The 18,089-nt window shown below is 35.1% G+C and overlaps 1 protein-coding gene across 4 annotated transcripts in view; it reads left to right on the top strand.

Annotated features, from left to right (window-relative positions):
* The window catches only part of RYR3 (ryanodine receptor 3), a 249,473-nt gene that overhangs the window by 221,399 nt on the left and 9,985 nt on the right, over positions 1-18,089 (top strand). For all 4 annotated transcript variants that reach the window (XM_075503016.1, XM_075503012.1, XM_075503015.1 and 1 more), the window contains exons 87-96: positions 1,046-1,127; positions 1,446-2,770; positions 6,160-6,218; positions 8,797-8,965; positions 9,620-9,706; positions 12,083-12,280; positions 12,899-13,029; positions 16,054-16,096; positions 16,672-16,799; positions 17,735-17,795. In XM_075503016.1, coding sequence (XP_075359131.1) covers positions 1,046-1,127; positions 1,446-2,770; positions 6,160-6,218; positions 8,797-8,965; positions 9,620-9,706; positions 12,083-12,280; positions 12,899-13,029; positions 16,054-16,096; positions 16,672-16,799; positions 17,735-17,795 — 2,283 coding nt within the window. The remainder of the gene's footprint in view (positions 1-1,045; positions 1,128-1,445; positions 2,771-6,159; positions 6,219-8,796; positions 8,966-9,619; positions 9,707-12,082; positions 12,281-12,898; positions 13,030-16,053; positions 16,097-16,671; positions 16,800-17,734; positions 17,796-18,089) is intronic.

The following is an 18,089-nucleotide window of genomic DNA, read 5'->3' as shown; positions in this document are numbered from 1 at the left end:
ATTGTAATGTAGAGGTCCAAGACTGAATTTCAGGACTAGCATCTTCATATCACTCCTTTCAGCATTAATCATCAGTGTGCACTCACCTTTTCTAATATCAAACTCACTGCTTCCAACTCAATTATACCTTTCTGATAACGAAGGTGGCAATTTGGTCCCTTCCTCCCTGTTGCCAAAACCTGATGATCTGTCAGAGCAGAAGCACCATTAAAAGCATGGTTCCTGTGCTACAGCTAAGTAGGGCAAGAGGAAAGCTGGGAAAGATTCAAAGAGGGAGGGAATGTCAGTTGACTTTCCCAGTTAATTCAACACAGGCACTGAGCAGGAGGGCAACAGGCAGTGTTATGTTCACTGTGCAGGGCATTGTGGAGTCCCACCCCTCTTCACAGTTTGAGGCTTATATGTTCTTTTGCAACTTCTGCTTAATGTACCCATACACTCAAGCCACTAGGCACTGAACGGAACAGTGCAGAGAGTCATTTCCTCACTCTTATTCGTGTCTTTGCTACCCTCTGACTTAATAATAAGATTTCTTCCCACCCTACAGAAGTATATCAGAGTTTTGAGGATACTTAACAGTTTTTAGGTCCTTAATGTTAGTCGCAAATCCATGTTAGACTTACCATGTTCTGTAGTTAAACTAAACAGTTCTGGTTCCGTTTGAGTGGTAATGCATTATGCCATTAAATATTCCCTGTAAAGTGAGAAATGATGGATTCTTTCTGAGATTAATACTGCCAGATCTGTGGAGTAACCAATTTTGTGAGTTTATGCTGTCCCTTATCTGCACTTTGGTACTCCTTAATGCTTTATTAAAGCTTATCTTTATGGTATTAATACCTCTGCTGTAGTGTTACCCTTATATTGTATAAGACATCTGATAGTAATCATAATAAAATGACAATGATATGTCGCCGAAGAGTGTGAACTACATTTAGATGACCATCCTGCATACTGTTTTTTTCCAATTGTATCTAGTTTTCCAGATAAATACAAAGAAAATCTTACACTCTGTTTTTGGTTTTTTTCTTTTTTTTTTTTACAGGACTCTGCTCAGATTGAATTGCTTAAAGAACTGCTAGATCTGCTAAAGGATATGGTAGTGATGCTCTTGTCACTGCTTGAAGGTTGGACCTGTTTTTCTTTATAGACAAATATGATTATCTCAGCTTCATAATGTAATGTACGATAATTATGTTAATCTTTCTAAACTGTTTTTTAATTGCCTTTATGTAATGCCAGGAAAAGAACTATTTCATGTTTATTTAACAATTATTCTGGAATACACATAGTCATGAAAAAGAGGGCTGCTACAGAAAAGCATGTTGAAAGAAAAATTACAAAGATTTAAGAACATTTTTGTTCTGTTCTCAGCATGATTATGAAATTTATTTGCTTCAAATGTAGCGATGCCAAATAACTTCCTGTTTTAACACACTACTTAGGTAACGTTGTAAATGGAACTATTGGAAAACAAATGGTAGACACGCTTGTAGAATCATCTAGCAATGTAGAAATGATTTTGAAGTTCTTTGACATGTTCCTCAAGTTAAAAGATCTGACTAACTCAGATGCTTTCAAAGAGCATGACCCGGATGGTAAAGGCATCATTTCAAAGAAGGAATTCCAGAAATCAATGGAGGCTCAAAAACAATACATACCATCAGAGATTGAATTCCTGCTGTCCTGTGCAGAAGCTGATGAAAATGATATGTTTAACTATGTTGATTTTGTGGAAAGATTCCATGAACCAGCCAAAGACATTGGATTTAATGTAGCAGTATTGCTAACAAACCTTTCAGAGCACATGCCTAATGATTCACGCCTTCAGAGCTTACTTGAACCTGCAGAAAGTGTTCTTAATTACTTTGAACCCTACCTTGGCCGTATTGAAATAATTGGTGGAGCCAAGAAAATAGAAAGAGTTTACTTTGAAATCAGTGAATCCAGTAGAATGCAGTGGGAGAAGCCACAGGTGAAGGAATCCAAAAGGCAGTTCATATTTGATGTTGTAAATGAAGGTGGAGAGCAAGAAAAAATGGAACTCTTTGTGAATTTCTGTGAAGACACGATCTTTGAAATGCAGTTAGCATCCCAGATCTCTGAAACGGATTCATCCGAGAGGCCTGAGGAAGAGGAAGAGGCAGAGCCTTGTTATGTAGTGGATATTGGAGATGATGAGGAAGAAGAAAAGTCCCTGGAATCTGCTTCAGCTTTTGCAATGGCCTGTGTTGCAGTGAAAAAGAATGTTGCCAACTTTTTTAAAATGGTCACCGTGAAGAACCTAAGGAAACAATACAGGAAAGTTAGAAAGATGACAGTAAAAGAGATGGTGAAAGTGTTTTTCTCCTTTTTCTGGATCCTATTTGTAGGGATGTTCCAACTGTTCTTTACTATAGTGTGGGGAATTTTCCAGATTCTTTGGAGCACTGTATTTGGGGGTGGCCTCGTAGAAGGAGCCAAAAACATTAAAGTTACTAAAATATTAGGGGACATGCCTGACCCAACACAGTTCGGAATCCATGATGATGTTATGGAAGCAGAAAAAGCTGAAGGCGCTGAGCATGGCATCAGAGCTGAACTTGTGCAGTTTGTGAAGGGTGAAAAGGGAGAAACTGACATCATCTCAGACATTTTTGGCATTCATACAAAGAAAGAAGGTGGCTCAAAACATGGTCATGATGCTGGACTTGGAGATATTGCAGAAATCCTTGGTACTGATATCCAGGCATCTTTGGAAAACACAGTTCATAAGAAAAAAGGATTACAGGTAAGTTAAAAAGATTTTGTATTTCTTTGCAGAAAATAATAATAATACAGATATATTACTGAATTTTCTATTAGTAACTGAATTATTTGCCAGTTAACTTATTTATAAATGTTCTCAATGAGAACATACTTTATAATCTGTACTCTTTTAAAAACAAACAGGAGAGTTTACGTGGCAGAAAAATTCAGCCCAGTGTGTTTAGATTTCACTGCAGTAAATTGTTGTTATTGCTCATTTGGACTTTATTCAAAACGAAAATTGCTAGCTGCTTTCTAGGCACAGTTTTTGCTTTGAATGGTTTACAGTCTTGTTTATTCTGTGTATCCCATTTTTTCACAGTATATGTCAATTACTTTTACAATCTACTTTCTCCATAATAATGCCTTATCATTATCGTCTTTCTTCTACATGCTTTACTGATCGCATACAATAAAATATCCTGTTTTCCTATTATTTGAAATAATTTTGCCTGAATTTGTTACTTTAATGTTTATCATATAATTATTCTTTACTTTTATTCTGGTTTATGAACAATATAATTTGTTCCACTCAGCTGAGCTAAATATAATTTATCATCCTGTTTAAAAATAGATTGGACTAAATGTCAAAACCCAAATGCATTTGTCATATTTGGAAGGCATTATGTTTCACTCTACACTTCAGATCTGTTTCTACTTGTTATTCAAATATATGTTTCCTCTCATCATTAATACCTCTTTATGGTACACTTTCCAGATATTTTCAAGATAAACCTCCGTTGTACAACTTCTTAGTTCATTATTCCACTTCATTCATATGTTTTTCTCCAAGATTTGTTTATTGCCTAGATCAAACTATATTTTTCCATTTATTTTTCTTATTTATTTATTCATTTTTATGTGTGTACTTAAAAATGACAGTCTTAAAATCCTGTCTCATTTAGCATAAATGTAATGTGGTTGGTATTAAAAATGCTATTTTAACTTAAGGATCTTAGCAGGTCTGAGTAAATATTTTAGAATTTTCTTTGCTTTACTTTGATTTATACGTTTCTCTCAGATTTGTTTGTAACTATTGATAAAAATGCTCAGTAATTTATGCAGATACTTTGAGTCATTAATGTGAAGTCAGCTATGCAATTTATCCAGCTTTTACCTTTCATATGTTATCTAGTGAAACTTAGCAAAATAATGTTTATACTAATTCTGTATTACAGAAATTGCTATTCACATTGTGTATATGAACGGCTCAAGTAACCCAGTTAGAGCACTGAATATAACTATTAAGTAGAGCTCAAAGAAGAAACAGCAATGTAAGAATCAAAAATTCCCTTCAGGAAGTCACTATGTCTTTCTTAAGCATTTACAATAATAAAACTTACACAAATGGATAGAAACAGAAATTCACCTCTATGTACTGGAAAAGCAATTATGTAATTATAAGGTCAATGACATTACCATATAGGCAGAGAAACTGCAAAATAACCTGTGGAATTGTATATGATGAAGATTGTTAGGACTTACTTTCTACTCTGAAGTTCCACAGGAATCTGTGCTGAGAGCCATGCGCGTTCACAAATAAGAAAAGAAATGAGTAGTGAGCTAACAGAGTTTGCTGATAAATCTAAGTTATTCATAGCAGTAAAATCAAGAGCTAACTGCAAAGTTGCCTTAAAATAGCAGGTGAAAATCAGTGAAGTGATGTATATCGGAGGAAAAGTTATAATTTTACATGTAAAATGTTGGATTTTGAGCTCATTGTTACTGCTTGGGCATGAAATCTTGGGAATATAATAGAGTTGTACAAAAGTATCAGTTCAATGAAAATGTCGATCAACACAGATCAAAAAAGCAAACTGAAATTTTGAATTGTTGAGAAAGGAATAGAGAGAGGAAAATCACAGAATATTACTATGTTCCATGAACCCAAAGTATGTCTGTATTTTGAAGACCAGGTTCCCCCATTTCAAAAAGAATGTGATAAAACTGAAAAAGGTTCAGTGAAGGTCAAAAAGTTAGCAAAACTTGATATGGAACAAATCTTGTGTATGGAATTAAGTAGGTTAAGGCTTTTCAGCCTGGGAAGGAGAAAACTGAGAGAACATATGATAGAGGGATGGAGAGGATGGATAGGGATTTATTCATTCTTCCCCCACCCTACTGCTTAGAAGAACTAGGCATCATCAAATGATCTCTGAATTACCCTCCACCGGCTTGAGATCTTAGGGGAAACTCTTTGTGGAAGAGTTACACGTGCTTCCATCATGTGTACTAGGTGAGGTTCCTTCCATCACGTGTACTAGATGAGGTTCCACAGATAAGAGGTGAGATAAGCAAGGCAAGATCGATTTAGTCAATTCTTTTGTAAATTCTTTCACTGCTTATGTGCAAGAGAGAGGCATCCAGGTGAGTAGTAGATGACTGTATTTATGTATTAACCAGAAATGTAGGCGAATACACCGGTAGACAATTGGTGTCTGAGCACTTTGAGAGAATACAGAAGAGGGTAAAGAGGTAAGATAGGTTTTTGCAAAAGTGAATGGTAACAAATTTAGGCACTTTAGATTCCTTTGTGAATCTAGGACTTCAGAGCCTGCATCTCTTTGATTTCCAGTGAAGCTTAGATACTCAAACAGCATTTGAAATGAGTTTACTTTGGTCTTGCAACACTGAGCCTAAAGGTGTTTGAAATCCAGGCCCCAGCTTCTTTGCTGCAGTTAGCCATCTGTAAAATTGTATATTGGTTTTTCCTTATCTCAAGGGAATGTTGTAAACACATACTTAGATGGTTGTGAGGTGTGCCAGTAAAGGTTTAATGAACCATCAACCCACCTAAGATAAATAGTTTGAAGAAAACATTGCGTAAGTAAAAGTTGTTTAAATATTTGTCTGTTTTCAATTGCATCCATTGATCTTGACAAAGTAATTGGGTTTTGTAATATCTGATAATTACACAGATCTTTTTCAGATTTTTTATGCTATCATTGATATATTATTCCTCGTTTCATATTTGGAATGAGGCAAACTGATGCTCATTTTCCACATAATCAGTAACTGCACTGAGTCTTTGTGAGTGACTTGTATTAGGGTATGATCTGGATGTAGTTACCTTCATCCTCAACTGCTCACATAATCTGTCTGATAACCATGTATAATTACTTCAAGTTATTCAGTCAATGGGGCTAGTTACAGTATTGATAACACTATACTGAAAAAGGTTATCAGAAGAATTTCTGCAGTTTTCACTGTTAAACTCTAGTCTGAGTTGTCGGTTTTTAAAAATCTAACACTTTAAAAGTGCAAAGTGGTATAAAAAATATAGCGTGGTAATTATTTTATTTGTTTCTTAGAAAACAGTAACTAAAGTTACCAAAATTTTATTCATTTTGACAGTTAAAATACTTTTTGCAGATATCTGAAATTGCAAAAGAAGCTGAAACAGAAAGAAAAGCAGAAGCTGAGAAGGCTGAGTGAGTTATTTTTACACAATTCCTGTTTAATTCCTTGCTACTTCCTAATGCTAGATAATTTGGCCAGAAAGAATCCAAGCAATGCTCAGTATTCAAAGCACTTTATGTATACTTTGTCTCATCAGTATTTTGAAAAGCAGCACAGTCCCTAAGAGGTGACAGACCATCTGAGTGGGCAACAAAATGGTAATCTTGTGGATTTTTGTGGCCCTTGACAATTCTGCGTATATAAATCTGTGAACATTGTCCTTGTAAAAATTTCCATAACTACCTTTAAAAATGAGCACCAGTCTTGAAAAAGCCTCTGCAACGTGTCATTACTGCTATTTACACTTTCCCTACTACCCACTATAATTTTCAGGCAACAATAGTCGATCATTGAAACACAAGATTTGACTAACCCAGCAATTTTTATTATTGCTGTTTTATCTGATCTGAAGTTGTGAACTTGACAGCAGATACATTCCTTTGTCCAGTCATCCTACATATGACTGCCTTATAAACAACTTTTAAAATGCTTACCTTGCTTTAGAAGCATCCTACTTTTAAGGGGCATGCTGTCTCTTTGGACCTGCAGCCACATTGTATGCTTGCAGCCTGATGAATGCCCTTAAAATATTTGTAGACACATGCAAAAGATCTCCTAGAGATTCTTACATATTCAAAAGCCATACATCTTTTTTTTCCTTTGTTTTCTATTTTGCTTCATGTTTAAAATGTTTACTTCAGCCTCATTTATCTTTCTCCTCTTACCTGCCAAAGTTAATTTTTTTTAAGTGTGCCATTGGGGTCAATATTTTAGGACTGGATACACTTTGTATAGCTTGTCTGAAAAGTATCCTTTTTTTTTTCCCTCTGTGTATATATGTTTATATGTGTGTATGTATGCATACATGAATGTGTATATACATATATGTATGTCTTACATGGACAAGAATGTGCACACATATATGTATGCTCACACATGTGCATTTAAATGGGGGGTTTTGATTTTTTTCTGTTACCTCATTAAAGTATGCCATCAACACTATCTATGATGGTTCAGTATATTTTCATTTCCTATCTGTTACCTTTCAGGCTGCGTCTAACGTAATTCTTCAATTAAAAAGTCCTCTTCTTGCATTTTATTGTCACAGAATTGTTTTGATATGATTTGTCTCTCTCTTTAATCCCTGCAGGAATGTTAAGCATATTATTTTCATTGTTTAGAGCACTTAAACTCTTCTATGATTTTTTTGGTACCATGTATCCAAATAACCTGTTGATGAGTGTTACTCAGTATGAAGACAGTAACTTCAAAATAAGCAGTTTCAGAAACTGTTGCTTTATCTAGACCATGTTACAATGTACTATTAAGTTGGTTAATATTGAAATTGGTCAATTGACCCCTTTTAAAAGTTTTGTTAAATCATATCACTGCTGGGCTTTTTTCTTTGTTGACTGATTTTGGTCTCCTGATTTAGACACTGGTAGCATATTCACCAGTGCTTCAGTGAAGCAATTTATAAGTATCTAGGAATTTGCCCAAAATATCCTGTGCCACTCATTTTCTTATTTTGGGCTTTTTCACCTCTTATTTTCCATAAGCATTATCTGTTTCTATGTCTATTATTTTATTGGACTTATTTTCCCTATTCCCTGTTGTCTTCTCTTGTCTGCCATGCTTAATTCTCCTCTCAAGTACTTTCACAGCATATTCAAATTGCCTTCAGCTTACAAATTAGACTTTAAATGGCTTACATTTCTGAGGCTGCAACAGGGACTCTTTTTGATAGCAGATAAACGCGTTCTTAGACACCCATCATATGATTCCTACTGCAGTAGTAGTGTGATAAAGTGAACCACATACTGCATTTCTTCATCCTCATGCCTAAAACTTTCAACACCTCAATGCCTCAACATTGTTTTACATATATGCAAATTCAGCTTCTTTTTTTAGTTTAGTAACTAAATTCCCCTATTACTACATACAGTCTTGATCCTTAATTTTCATAAAGGCAGTTCAGTGGTGCAGGAGGAATGACTGTCATCTTCTACATACTTTGTAAGCTGTGACCCTCTGAAGCAAAATTCCTTGTTATTACTCATTCATCTCTGTAACAACAGTGATTGCCTTGACTGAAATGAATTCATTTTATGATACTGCGATTCCATTATGATACTGTGTACAAAATCCCCAAAGCTTTATTTATCTTCTTCAGCCCCAGGCTCAAGAAAGTACACGTGAACTCTTCAATTTTTTTATGTTGCTTGTATTGAGTATATATATACATCATTGGTTTTGGCAAACATTATCCACTTCACACTTGGCACAGTAACTTCTGCCTGGCTTTTGGCTTTTTACCCTTTTGGTCTCCCCTCAACAACTCTATTCTTGTATATCATTTGAAACTAACTTTGAAACATTTTTTACTCTGGGTTTACTGTCTACCTCAAGTCTTTTACTTACAATTGTTTTTCTCCCAGTGTCAAAACTAACTTTCAAAGCCAAACTTTCTGAATTAGAATTCCTTCTAAATGAATGCATTTACAATAGAAGCTTGGCTAGGTATTTTTGTTTAGGTAACCTTTCTTCTAGCATGGAAGATGGTGAGAAACAAGATAAAGCAAAGGAAGTACAATCTGAGCAGCTAGAAGAGGGAAAAATGCAGAAAAAGAAGCGAAGGCATGGACAAAAAATTGAGAAACCAGAGGCTGTTATGGCTAACTTCTTCAAAGCTTTGGAAATTTATCAAACAAAAATGCTTGTAAGTTTTTCTTAAATTCTTTTAGTCATTGAATTGTTATTTATGTAATATAGAACACTTGTTTGATATTGAAGGGAGAAATGTCATTATAAAAGGAACATTGGCATGAGTTTTCAAATGACTGGCTGTATTCAATCTTTTGTGATTTTTGTAATACTTCATAGAGTTATATGAATAAAGTGTTTGTGTGTGTAATTTCTCCTATCTTGGTCTAACAAGACAGATTAACCTCTTGAGCTCCTTGTTAGGAGCTCCCTATTTTCCATAATCTAACTTCTAGAATGTGTAATTCTATTTTCTATAAGATTTTTCTTTGTTTTTAAAAACATCAAATGATGAACTCTCTGAAACCTTCTCAAGTAGTTTATTCCAGTATTCTAGCATTTCTTTTCCAGACTTCCTTCTAGAAAGTTTTCCTTAATATTCTATTTCAGTCTTCCCTGTTGCAATTTTAAGCCCATTATTTTTAATCCTGCTTACCATGAAATGGGAGAATAGGCTGCCAAGAAATGCCCTTGCTCATTATAACTGGTGTATGAAGGCAACATAATTATGTATTTACTTTCTTAGAAACCTTGCTGCCTTCTTTTCTTATCTTGATATTAGCTACAGGCCACCTCTAATTTTTTTTTTTTTTTTTTTTTTTACTTTCAGCACTACTTGGCAAGAAATTTTTATAACTTAAGGTTTCTTGCTTTATTTGTTGCATTTGCCATCAACTTTATTCTTCTATTTTACAAGGTAAGATTTAGCATTGTTCTTTAAATATTTTTGGTTACTTCCAGAGGAATATTTAATGATGGTTTCAAGGCTTGTTTAATAAAGCCATTATTACAAGCCCTTCAAACACAAACTAAAGCATTTAGATATGAAGTAGTTAAAATAATATTTTAAATTTTGTAACTAAAATTTGTGATATTAAACCTATTCTGTTTTTATTTTACTCAGGCTGAATGAAAACAGATCTATTTCATTCATCCTTTATAGTTGAGCTTGTGTTTCTAGGCATTTTTTCATTTACTCACATAAATCTGTTATTGTTTGGATTGTTAATCTTGTTGTGGGAAATTTGAAATCCAACTAAAATAACTAAAATGTCAAAACTGTTGCATTTTTTTTCTCTCATTTGTTTTAAAGATACTGAGAGACTTCAGTTCACCTGATTATTCTCAATGACTATTTCTGCTTTTTCTAAAGAACCCTACTGACTACATTAATTTTTGACGGGGAGATAGTTTATACATAATTTCAGAATCAGATTAATGTCTCAATTCAACTAGATGAGCTCATTATGTTTTAGTTACACTTAATTTGTTCATAATTTTTTTTTCATGCCTTTCAGGCCTGGGGTTTGACATTTTGGGAGGAGTGCTTGCTTTATTTAATTTCTTTTTTCATATTTTGTCATGAATTTAGTAATCTCTAATGAACATCAAATGTATATTTTTTCCCATTCTGTGTTTCCATGTGAGAGTATAATTCAGTTTTCATACTTATTTGCTCCATTTTCTTTGTTGTTATTACCAATATGATGGTTAGTGACTGTTGTGATGAAGATATTTCTATACTGAGATTGGGACTTTAATTGATTGGTATGAGGAGGCAGAAGAAATATAAAGCAAGAGAAGCCTTTTCATAGTAGGCTACAATTCTTTTTTTGTATCACTGATGAAGATCCATACTTTAAACTTAATCGTAGGGTTTTACCTGAATCTAATGAGTTGTTTCAGGTTCTGGTGTATAACCCAATGATACAAAGTAGAACATCTTTAGCAGCCATCACTAATTTTATTCCTGAATCTTCACAACCTCTATCCAGGAAAAGGAGTAGAATTCACTACAGAGAACTCCCATCCATAAAAGCCTCTTTTTTTTCCTTTCCTTACAGATTTGAAGTCCGTAAGAAAAGTCCTCATTTATCTTTATCCTGGAATCCAGCCCTTTTGATTTTCCCCTTCTAGATAAAGGGTGCAAGTTGCAATAAGCTGATGAACCTTATTTTCCAATATTACACTTCTAGTTCTGTTGTTTACAACCAAAAACTTCAGAGAAGACAAAAGCAGCTGGCTGAACAGTCAGTCTAGATGTAACTGAATCCTGATCTCAAATATCTTGAAAAGCAACTCCTACAACACAGTTAGAGTCTCGGAGACAGGGCAGGTAAAGATGCAAAAGGTTCTTGAAAACTGGGTAGAATGTACGTGCACCATTCCAGAAGAAAGACCATCAGGGCTATTGAAGGCTCCCTCCTAGCCTCTATCTTTCCATCTCATATGGTTAGAGAAGATGGACTTCAAAGGTATATGCAGAAGTCTGCTTTTGTCTATGCCAGTCCTTTTCTCCCCACTCTCTTCTGCTTTTCATTGGGTCTTGTGGGTCAGCCAACAACCCATTGTATTGCAGAGGACATTGTATAGTGAGGACAAAAGTTTGTGCTTATCATTACAAGTCCATCTGTCTTAGATAGGAAAGGGTCAGTGGGAGCCAAACAGGACTGAATAGGACTTCAGCTTTCAGATAAAGCTGTGAAAAGAAGGGCACTTAGGGCTTTTATTTTAAAGGCCAGGTTTTTAAAGTTGCTGAAAGAATTTAGGGCAGTATGTCAGCTTTATGGCTTGGGGTATTTACGAAATAATGATTAAATACTATATTAATTTGTAAGTTCTAAACTAAGTCATGAAATAAAAAATTATGGACAATGTACAAGTTGATAACATGAGAACTTCGTTTCTTTCTAGACTCTAGTAATCAGAAACAACATAGATTACAAAACAAACCCTAAATTCAGTCATATTAGGTAACCCTGTTATTGCTTGGTTCTTCCAAGAAAACTTTTTTGCATAACTTTTTCATTGTTTGTTTTGGGTTTGCTTTGGCACTGCTAAAGGAGAGATTTGTGAACTGTCATATGCCTGTACTTGCTTTTTCTAGATTCTCTTTTCAGTGACACGAGATGATGTAGAGACTTCTGCTGTGAAAATGGAGGACGTTACTGTTCAAAGCTAATGCTCTATCATCTTCCCATGAGCAGGCTTTGCAAACATCGTTTGTCATTATAGTAAAAGAAAAGCTTTTTAAGTTTACTGTGTGTTTTCAATGTGCTTTAATTTTTCTCAGGTGACAGAAGAGCCACTTGATGAAGTAGAGGAAGACTCTAATCTCTGGAACTCTTTTGATGAAGAGGAAGAGGAGGAGGGCATGGTGTTTTTTGTTTTAGAAGAAAGTACAGGTTACATGGCACCTGCTCTCAGAGCACTGGCAGTTATTCACACTATCATCTCCTTTGTCTGTGTGATTGGATACTATTGCTTAAAGGCAAGTTCTGAATCTTATTACTAATTGATTATTTGTTAAAGAACATCGGCTATGTCCCAAAGTGATTTTTGGAGCTAATACTGGAATACCTATTTGTACCGAGTTGTTTACAAATTCTCACTATTCAATATGTAGATGCTTTCCTTATGTACTCAGCCCGGCAGAGATGGAGTTAACTTTCTTTGTAGCAGTGTGTGTTATAAAACAGCATTGGTAACACACCCACCTTTTGTTTATTGCTGAACAGTGCTTGCACAGTGTGAAGGTTTTCTCTTTGTTTTCCCCACTCTGTGCATCCCCCAGCAAGTACGTTGGGAGGGGGCACAGCTGGGTCAGCGGACCTGAACGGACCAAAGGGATGTTCCATACCATGTATGGAATTCCGTACCCATTCCATTCCTATGTCATGCTCAGCAATAAAAACTGGGCGTGGGGGGGCTTGACTTCCAAGGTGGCCATTGCTCAGAGACTGGCTAGGCATCAATCTGCTTGTGGGAGGTGCTACTGTGATGTTTGGTCTTATATAGTATTATAAAGAGTACTTACTACTGTAGGTAGATATCATGGTTTATAAAAATACATAAACCATGACAAAGATGTCCACTCTCATTTTCATAGGTCCCTCTGGTTGTATTCAAGAGAGAAAAGGAGGTAGCTAGAAAGCTGGAGTTTGACGGACTCTACATAACTGAACAGCCATCTGAAGATGACATTAAAGGGCAATGGGATCGCCTGGTTATAAATACTCCGTATGTAAAATTAAATGGCTATATGTAAACTGTTTATAAATATTACAGCTCTTTAAGCCACTGATCTAGAACCTTCCCTGTCCACCTGCCACCTAGTTCATCTACAAGAAAGGCATTTTTCACCTTATATGGGATGCTACAGTAGTAGATTCTAATGTGAAATCCTGCATTATCTGTTTATATAATAAGTAGTATCAGAACATGTATATTCCACCTCCTTTTCATTTTTATAGGTTTGCAAGGATTGTGCGTCTTACCTCACAAGCTCCCTCCAAGACATTTCACATATTAGTCACTATTGAGAAAGTTTTAAACAGATAACTTCCATCCTTTTCAGTGACTGCGTTTCACATTCATATTGTATAGCAGTATTCTCCTGCCTTCCTTTCCCGCTTCTTGCTAACAAAATTTGTATATGACAAGAGAAGCAAATCTAGTGTACAATAGCAGTCCCAGAATTTGAGTAGGTCTGACAGGAATTACTGTCAGGTTGTATGCATTAGCAAATACTGTAGTAGTCATACACTGATTTTAGGAGACTCACCTGCTGTTCTGTGAGTGAATAATGCAAGTGTAGGCAAGAAAAAGAAAAATATCAGTAAGCTGCAGCAGTCTGTAGGAGTCTGCAGAGAAATATAGCAAGTCAACTCTCTTCTCTTGAAACAATGCCTTGTCTACAGGCTATTTTTCAGAATTTACTCTTTCAAAACAACTAGAATCATGTTTCGGTACTAGTATACTTAGACTTAGGTTCCTGTCTTTCCCTAATAGCATCATAATTTAAGGACAGTAACAGAATGCTGGAAAAGAACAAAGTTATTTACAAGTCACAAAGTAGTTGTGGCTAGTATGTGCAGGCAGAAGTGAGTATTTTATAAAAAAAAAAAAAAAGGCCAGCAAAAATAACCAACTAAATGCATCAGAGTGACAATATGCTGCCAAATAGCCATCTTATCAGTCATACTCAGGTTTTGTACCTTATAAGTAGTGCCCCTAGTACTTTCATTAAAATTAGAATGTCTAAAATATGGGAAATTCTTCAATGCTTTGTTTTCCTATACCTGAATTTTAAGACTTTTCCTTAATTTCAGTTAGAAATATGGACTAGCACATATTATTAAAGTTGCAATAGAAGGTAATTGGGAAACTGGAGAGCTTGCTGAATTTCAACCTGTTTCTTTAACTATTGATAGCAAGCTATCTAGACATCCAGTAAGTTTATCCTCAGCAAAAACAAGCATGAATTAATGAGATAAATTGTCAGCTTATCCCAAACAACATGCTGTACAGCCTGTTCTCAGCATGTTGCACTATCTACTGAAGTTGAATAAAAGATTAAGGCTAATTTAAGCAGACTAATCCTTCCCTCTGATGTGAACTGACTATCAAGGTTTAGTGCAGGTATTGTGCCATCAGGATAACCACTGCTGGAGGGTACCCAGTGCTGTGTATATACTGAAATGTGTCTTCTATAAGTGAAAAAAAAGTAATTAAAAAGGCAAAAGAGGTATCCTGATAAATGCAGCACCATTAGATGTTTGTGGTAAAAGAGATAGACACAAGCTGGCTACATTAGAGACATACTTTGCTTAAAACTCTGAGAAGTCAAGGAAAGAAATAATATAGAGCATTGGACCAGAATATACCATCTGAGTCACTGGAAGCATTTGCCTTTATCTGCAGTAATTTCATTCAGAACTTCAATTCAGAAAAATAAAAAATCAAGCACTTAGTAGTAGTTGGGAAGTTTGCCTCGCATCCCAGCAGAAGCGTGTTCTGGAATCTCATTCTTCTGATGTTAACACTTACTTTATTTTACCAATACTGTTCTTTAGTTTAAGCAGTTATTTTTCTTTTTTACCTTCTTGCGTATTTGCTCAACTCCATGTTACATCCAGGAAATGGGGAGAGAAAAACCTTAAATTTTGTAGTGTTTCCTGCTAATTAGCATTCTTCAAAACTGACATAATATACAGTAAGACCATCAGAATGAGGAATTCCTGGGCACGGCTATTCATAAGACAGTTCAAGAAGAATATTTTTTATGATCAAGTCAAAGATCAGGGAAACAGCACTGATAAGAAAGAACACTACCTTTTTTCTTGCAGGTCAAAGCTGATGTATTTCCTAGTGTCTGTTGTAAGATCTCCCCTGGTTGCTTATTGAAGCATCATGGTTGCTCACTACTCTCAAAAAAAGCAGGGAATTTTCAATAAAAGATACCCTGACACCTCTTCAATATTTAAGATTTACTGCTTCATTTTTTTTCTCTTTTGTATACACAATAGCTTTTCTTTTAATTACCAGTGTGGGCATGGCTGCTCAGAGGCAGATGATGCAAAATGCTCTTTAGCTGAACTGTTTTGCAGCTTTAGAATTATAAATGTTTTTTACCTTGTCTTGTTCTGGGATTGCAGATCCCGTAACAACAGTGTGATACACCCGAGAACAAGATTACCACTGCCAAATGATCTTTGCAATTTTCTGGGTTTTTTTAAAATATTTTTTGAATCTTAATTTTATGTTGACAAACTGTCCACTGGTTCCCAAGTGTTCAGCCTCTATTTGAAATGTAATCCAGTGAACTTAAAAATTATTTATGCTACAAGACTCTCTTATTTTCTCTGAAAATCATTGTCCGTGTTGATTTTTATGGCTAGGAGCAATAACATATTTATTCAGGAGATGAATGATATTATAGTGACTTCCCTGCTATTACTGAGTTGTTAGGCTCATTAGGTGATAATATTTAGCCTGCTGTCCTTTTGTAGCCAATCATATTTGTGGATGTGAAAAAGAAAAGGGGGAGGGGGGGGAATAATATTGCAGCGAATAATGATTAATAACAGCTGTTGTTCACATGAAAAGAAATTGTTCTCGTAATTTGAAGTGCAGTGTATGAGTGAATTAAATTGTACCAGAATCTGCGGTGATCAGGAATATGGTATTTTCTTTTTCTTTATTGTTTTTTTCTTTCCCCTAACAAGTTAAATAACTTGAAATATCTTTGCTTTATCTATGTAGGTCCTTTCCTAACAATTACTGGGACAAATTTGTAAAACGGAAGGTAGGCTTTTTATATTTCTATTATCTTAATCATAGCAATAATCTACTATTTAGTTAATTCAGATATCTATGTGTAATATACTTCTGTACACATAAATATACAAATAATTGAGAACTGAAATTTGTTTTATGGAAGTCATTGTTGTGGTAAATGTCTCGGTGAACAGGCAGCTGCAGCGTAGGTGGGAGGAGGGAGGAAGACAGAAGCCTGTCGTTTCCTTCCTAGACTCAGGCATTCAAAATAACTTTGTGCTGTCAATCAGCCATGCAGGTCTAATTTACAGTCATTGTCATCTTTAGGATACAAAGCCCCCTCATCCCCCTAAAAAAAGAAAAACATGCCAGCTTAAATGATGGCAAATTATACATAAGCTTTCAGATAATAGCCTTTAATACTTCTGTTTTTCTTTTTTATGCCCCCCCCCTCCCCCCCGCTTCCTGGGAGTTCTGACTGTTCTAGTAGTGTTAATTGTGAAAGACTTTTTTTTTTTAATTTCTGATAACTACTGACTTAAAGTAGGGTGAATGTCACCAAGGTCTTTCTCTGAGCAAAAGCTTCTCTTCTCCCATTTTTAGGTTATTAACAAGTACGGAGACTTATATGGAGCAGAGCGCATAGCAGAACTTTTGGGTTTGGACAAAAGTGCCCTTGATTTTAGTCCAGTGGAAGAGAGCAAACCAGAAGAGGCATCTCTTGTATCATGGTATGACTTCCGAACTTCACAGACAAATTATGTGTTGGCATAACTACACCGTCAAAGATAAAACCAGATTTTATATTGAAACTGTATTGATGTTTTTCTCGGCATGGAAAATTCAAATGGAGAAGTCTTCCTAGTGTGAAAGTAAAATAAAAAAGCTTTTTGTTTGTTCTAAAACACACTTATACTTGTGTTATAAAAGTAAGAAAAAAAATCACACGAGTTGATGCTGACTGATATAGTTGGGCACTCTGTTATTTTAAACAATAATCAATGCAGCATTGAAACGTACTTTAGGTGTTACAAGAGTTAGTTTATAAATCAAAGGACAGAAAAAGTATTAATGACAAATATCTAGATGCCAGCTATCTAGAAAAAATTCAGATGTTTTCCTGACTTAATCCATCAGTGAAGATGAGAGTTTGAAAATATCCAAGTCCCAAATGATTTAGGCTCCTACAAGAGTTTAGTTTCCTTGATACTTAAGGCACACAAGAAGAAGAAGGATTTCCGTTCACATGTCATCTAATAAAATATTTAGAATCTTGCAGAAGGCATTACCTTTTCTCTTGGTAATTTTGGCAACATTTTACACTAGACAGAACACTTAGCTCTTGAATTCAAGCAATTCAGGTTCCACGTTTCACTACTTCTAACACACATTTTAATTTTTCTAAGTCTGGAATACAGCAGTATCACTCCTGCTGAAATTGTTCCACCAGTTTCAATGGTTTAGAAACTGTGAATGGGTGCTTAGAGTTAATGAATACTCTCTTGAAAAATGAAGCACCTACATCACTCAAAAAATAAACAGCTAATGTATATCACCACCTTCAGCAAACAACTGCAAAGTGCCAAACCTAGTTTGTTGATTATATTTACAGAATTCAATACTTAATTTTGACATTAATGCATTTCAAAAATTTTGTCTTTCCTAGGTTAAGCTCCATTGATACAAAGTACCACATTTGGAAGCTCGGCGTTGTTTTCACTGATAATGTGAGTATGTTAGCCTAGAAGAATATGCTTTGATTTACTCTAAACATAATTGTATGTCTTCCACCATCTGCTTTTATTTTAAACAAACATACACAAATAATACTGCATTACAGAGCCATTTTAAAATAGTTTTTTCTGTCTTCTGTTGTAGCAAATTGCTTTAATTTATGTTAGAATTTTCTTGTTGATTCTAAAGGGCAATATGCACCTCCTCACCATTAATACAGTGTCAGCATTTTGGAAGTTAATGGTACATTAATTTAATTTTGTAGAAATCAATCTAGCACTCACAGG

The sequence above is a fragment of the Mycteria americana genome, chromosome 5 (assembly GCF_035582795.1).
Source record: "Mycteria americana isolate JAX WOST 10 ecotype Jacksonville Zoo and Gardens chromosome 5, USCA_MyAme_1.0, whole genome shotgun sequence".
Lineage (NCBI taxonomy): Eukaryota > Metazoa > Chordata > Aves > Ciconiiformes > Ciconiidae > Mycteria > Mycteria americana.
This window is presented reverse-complemented; position numbering and strand designations above follow the sequence as displayed.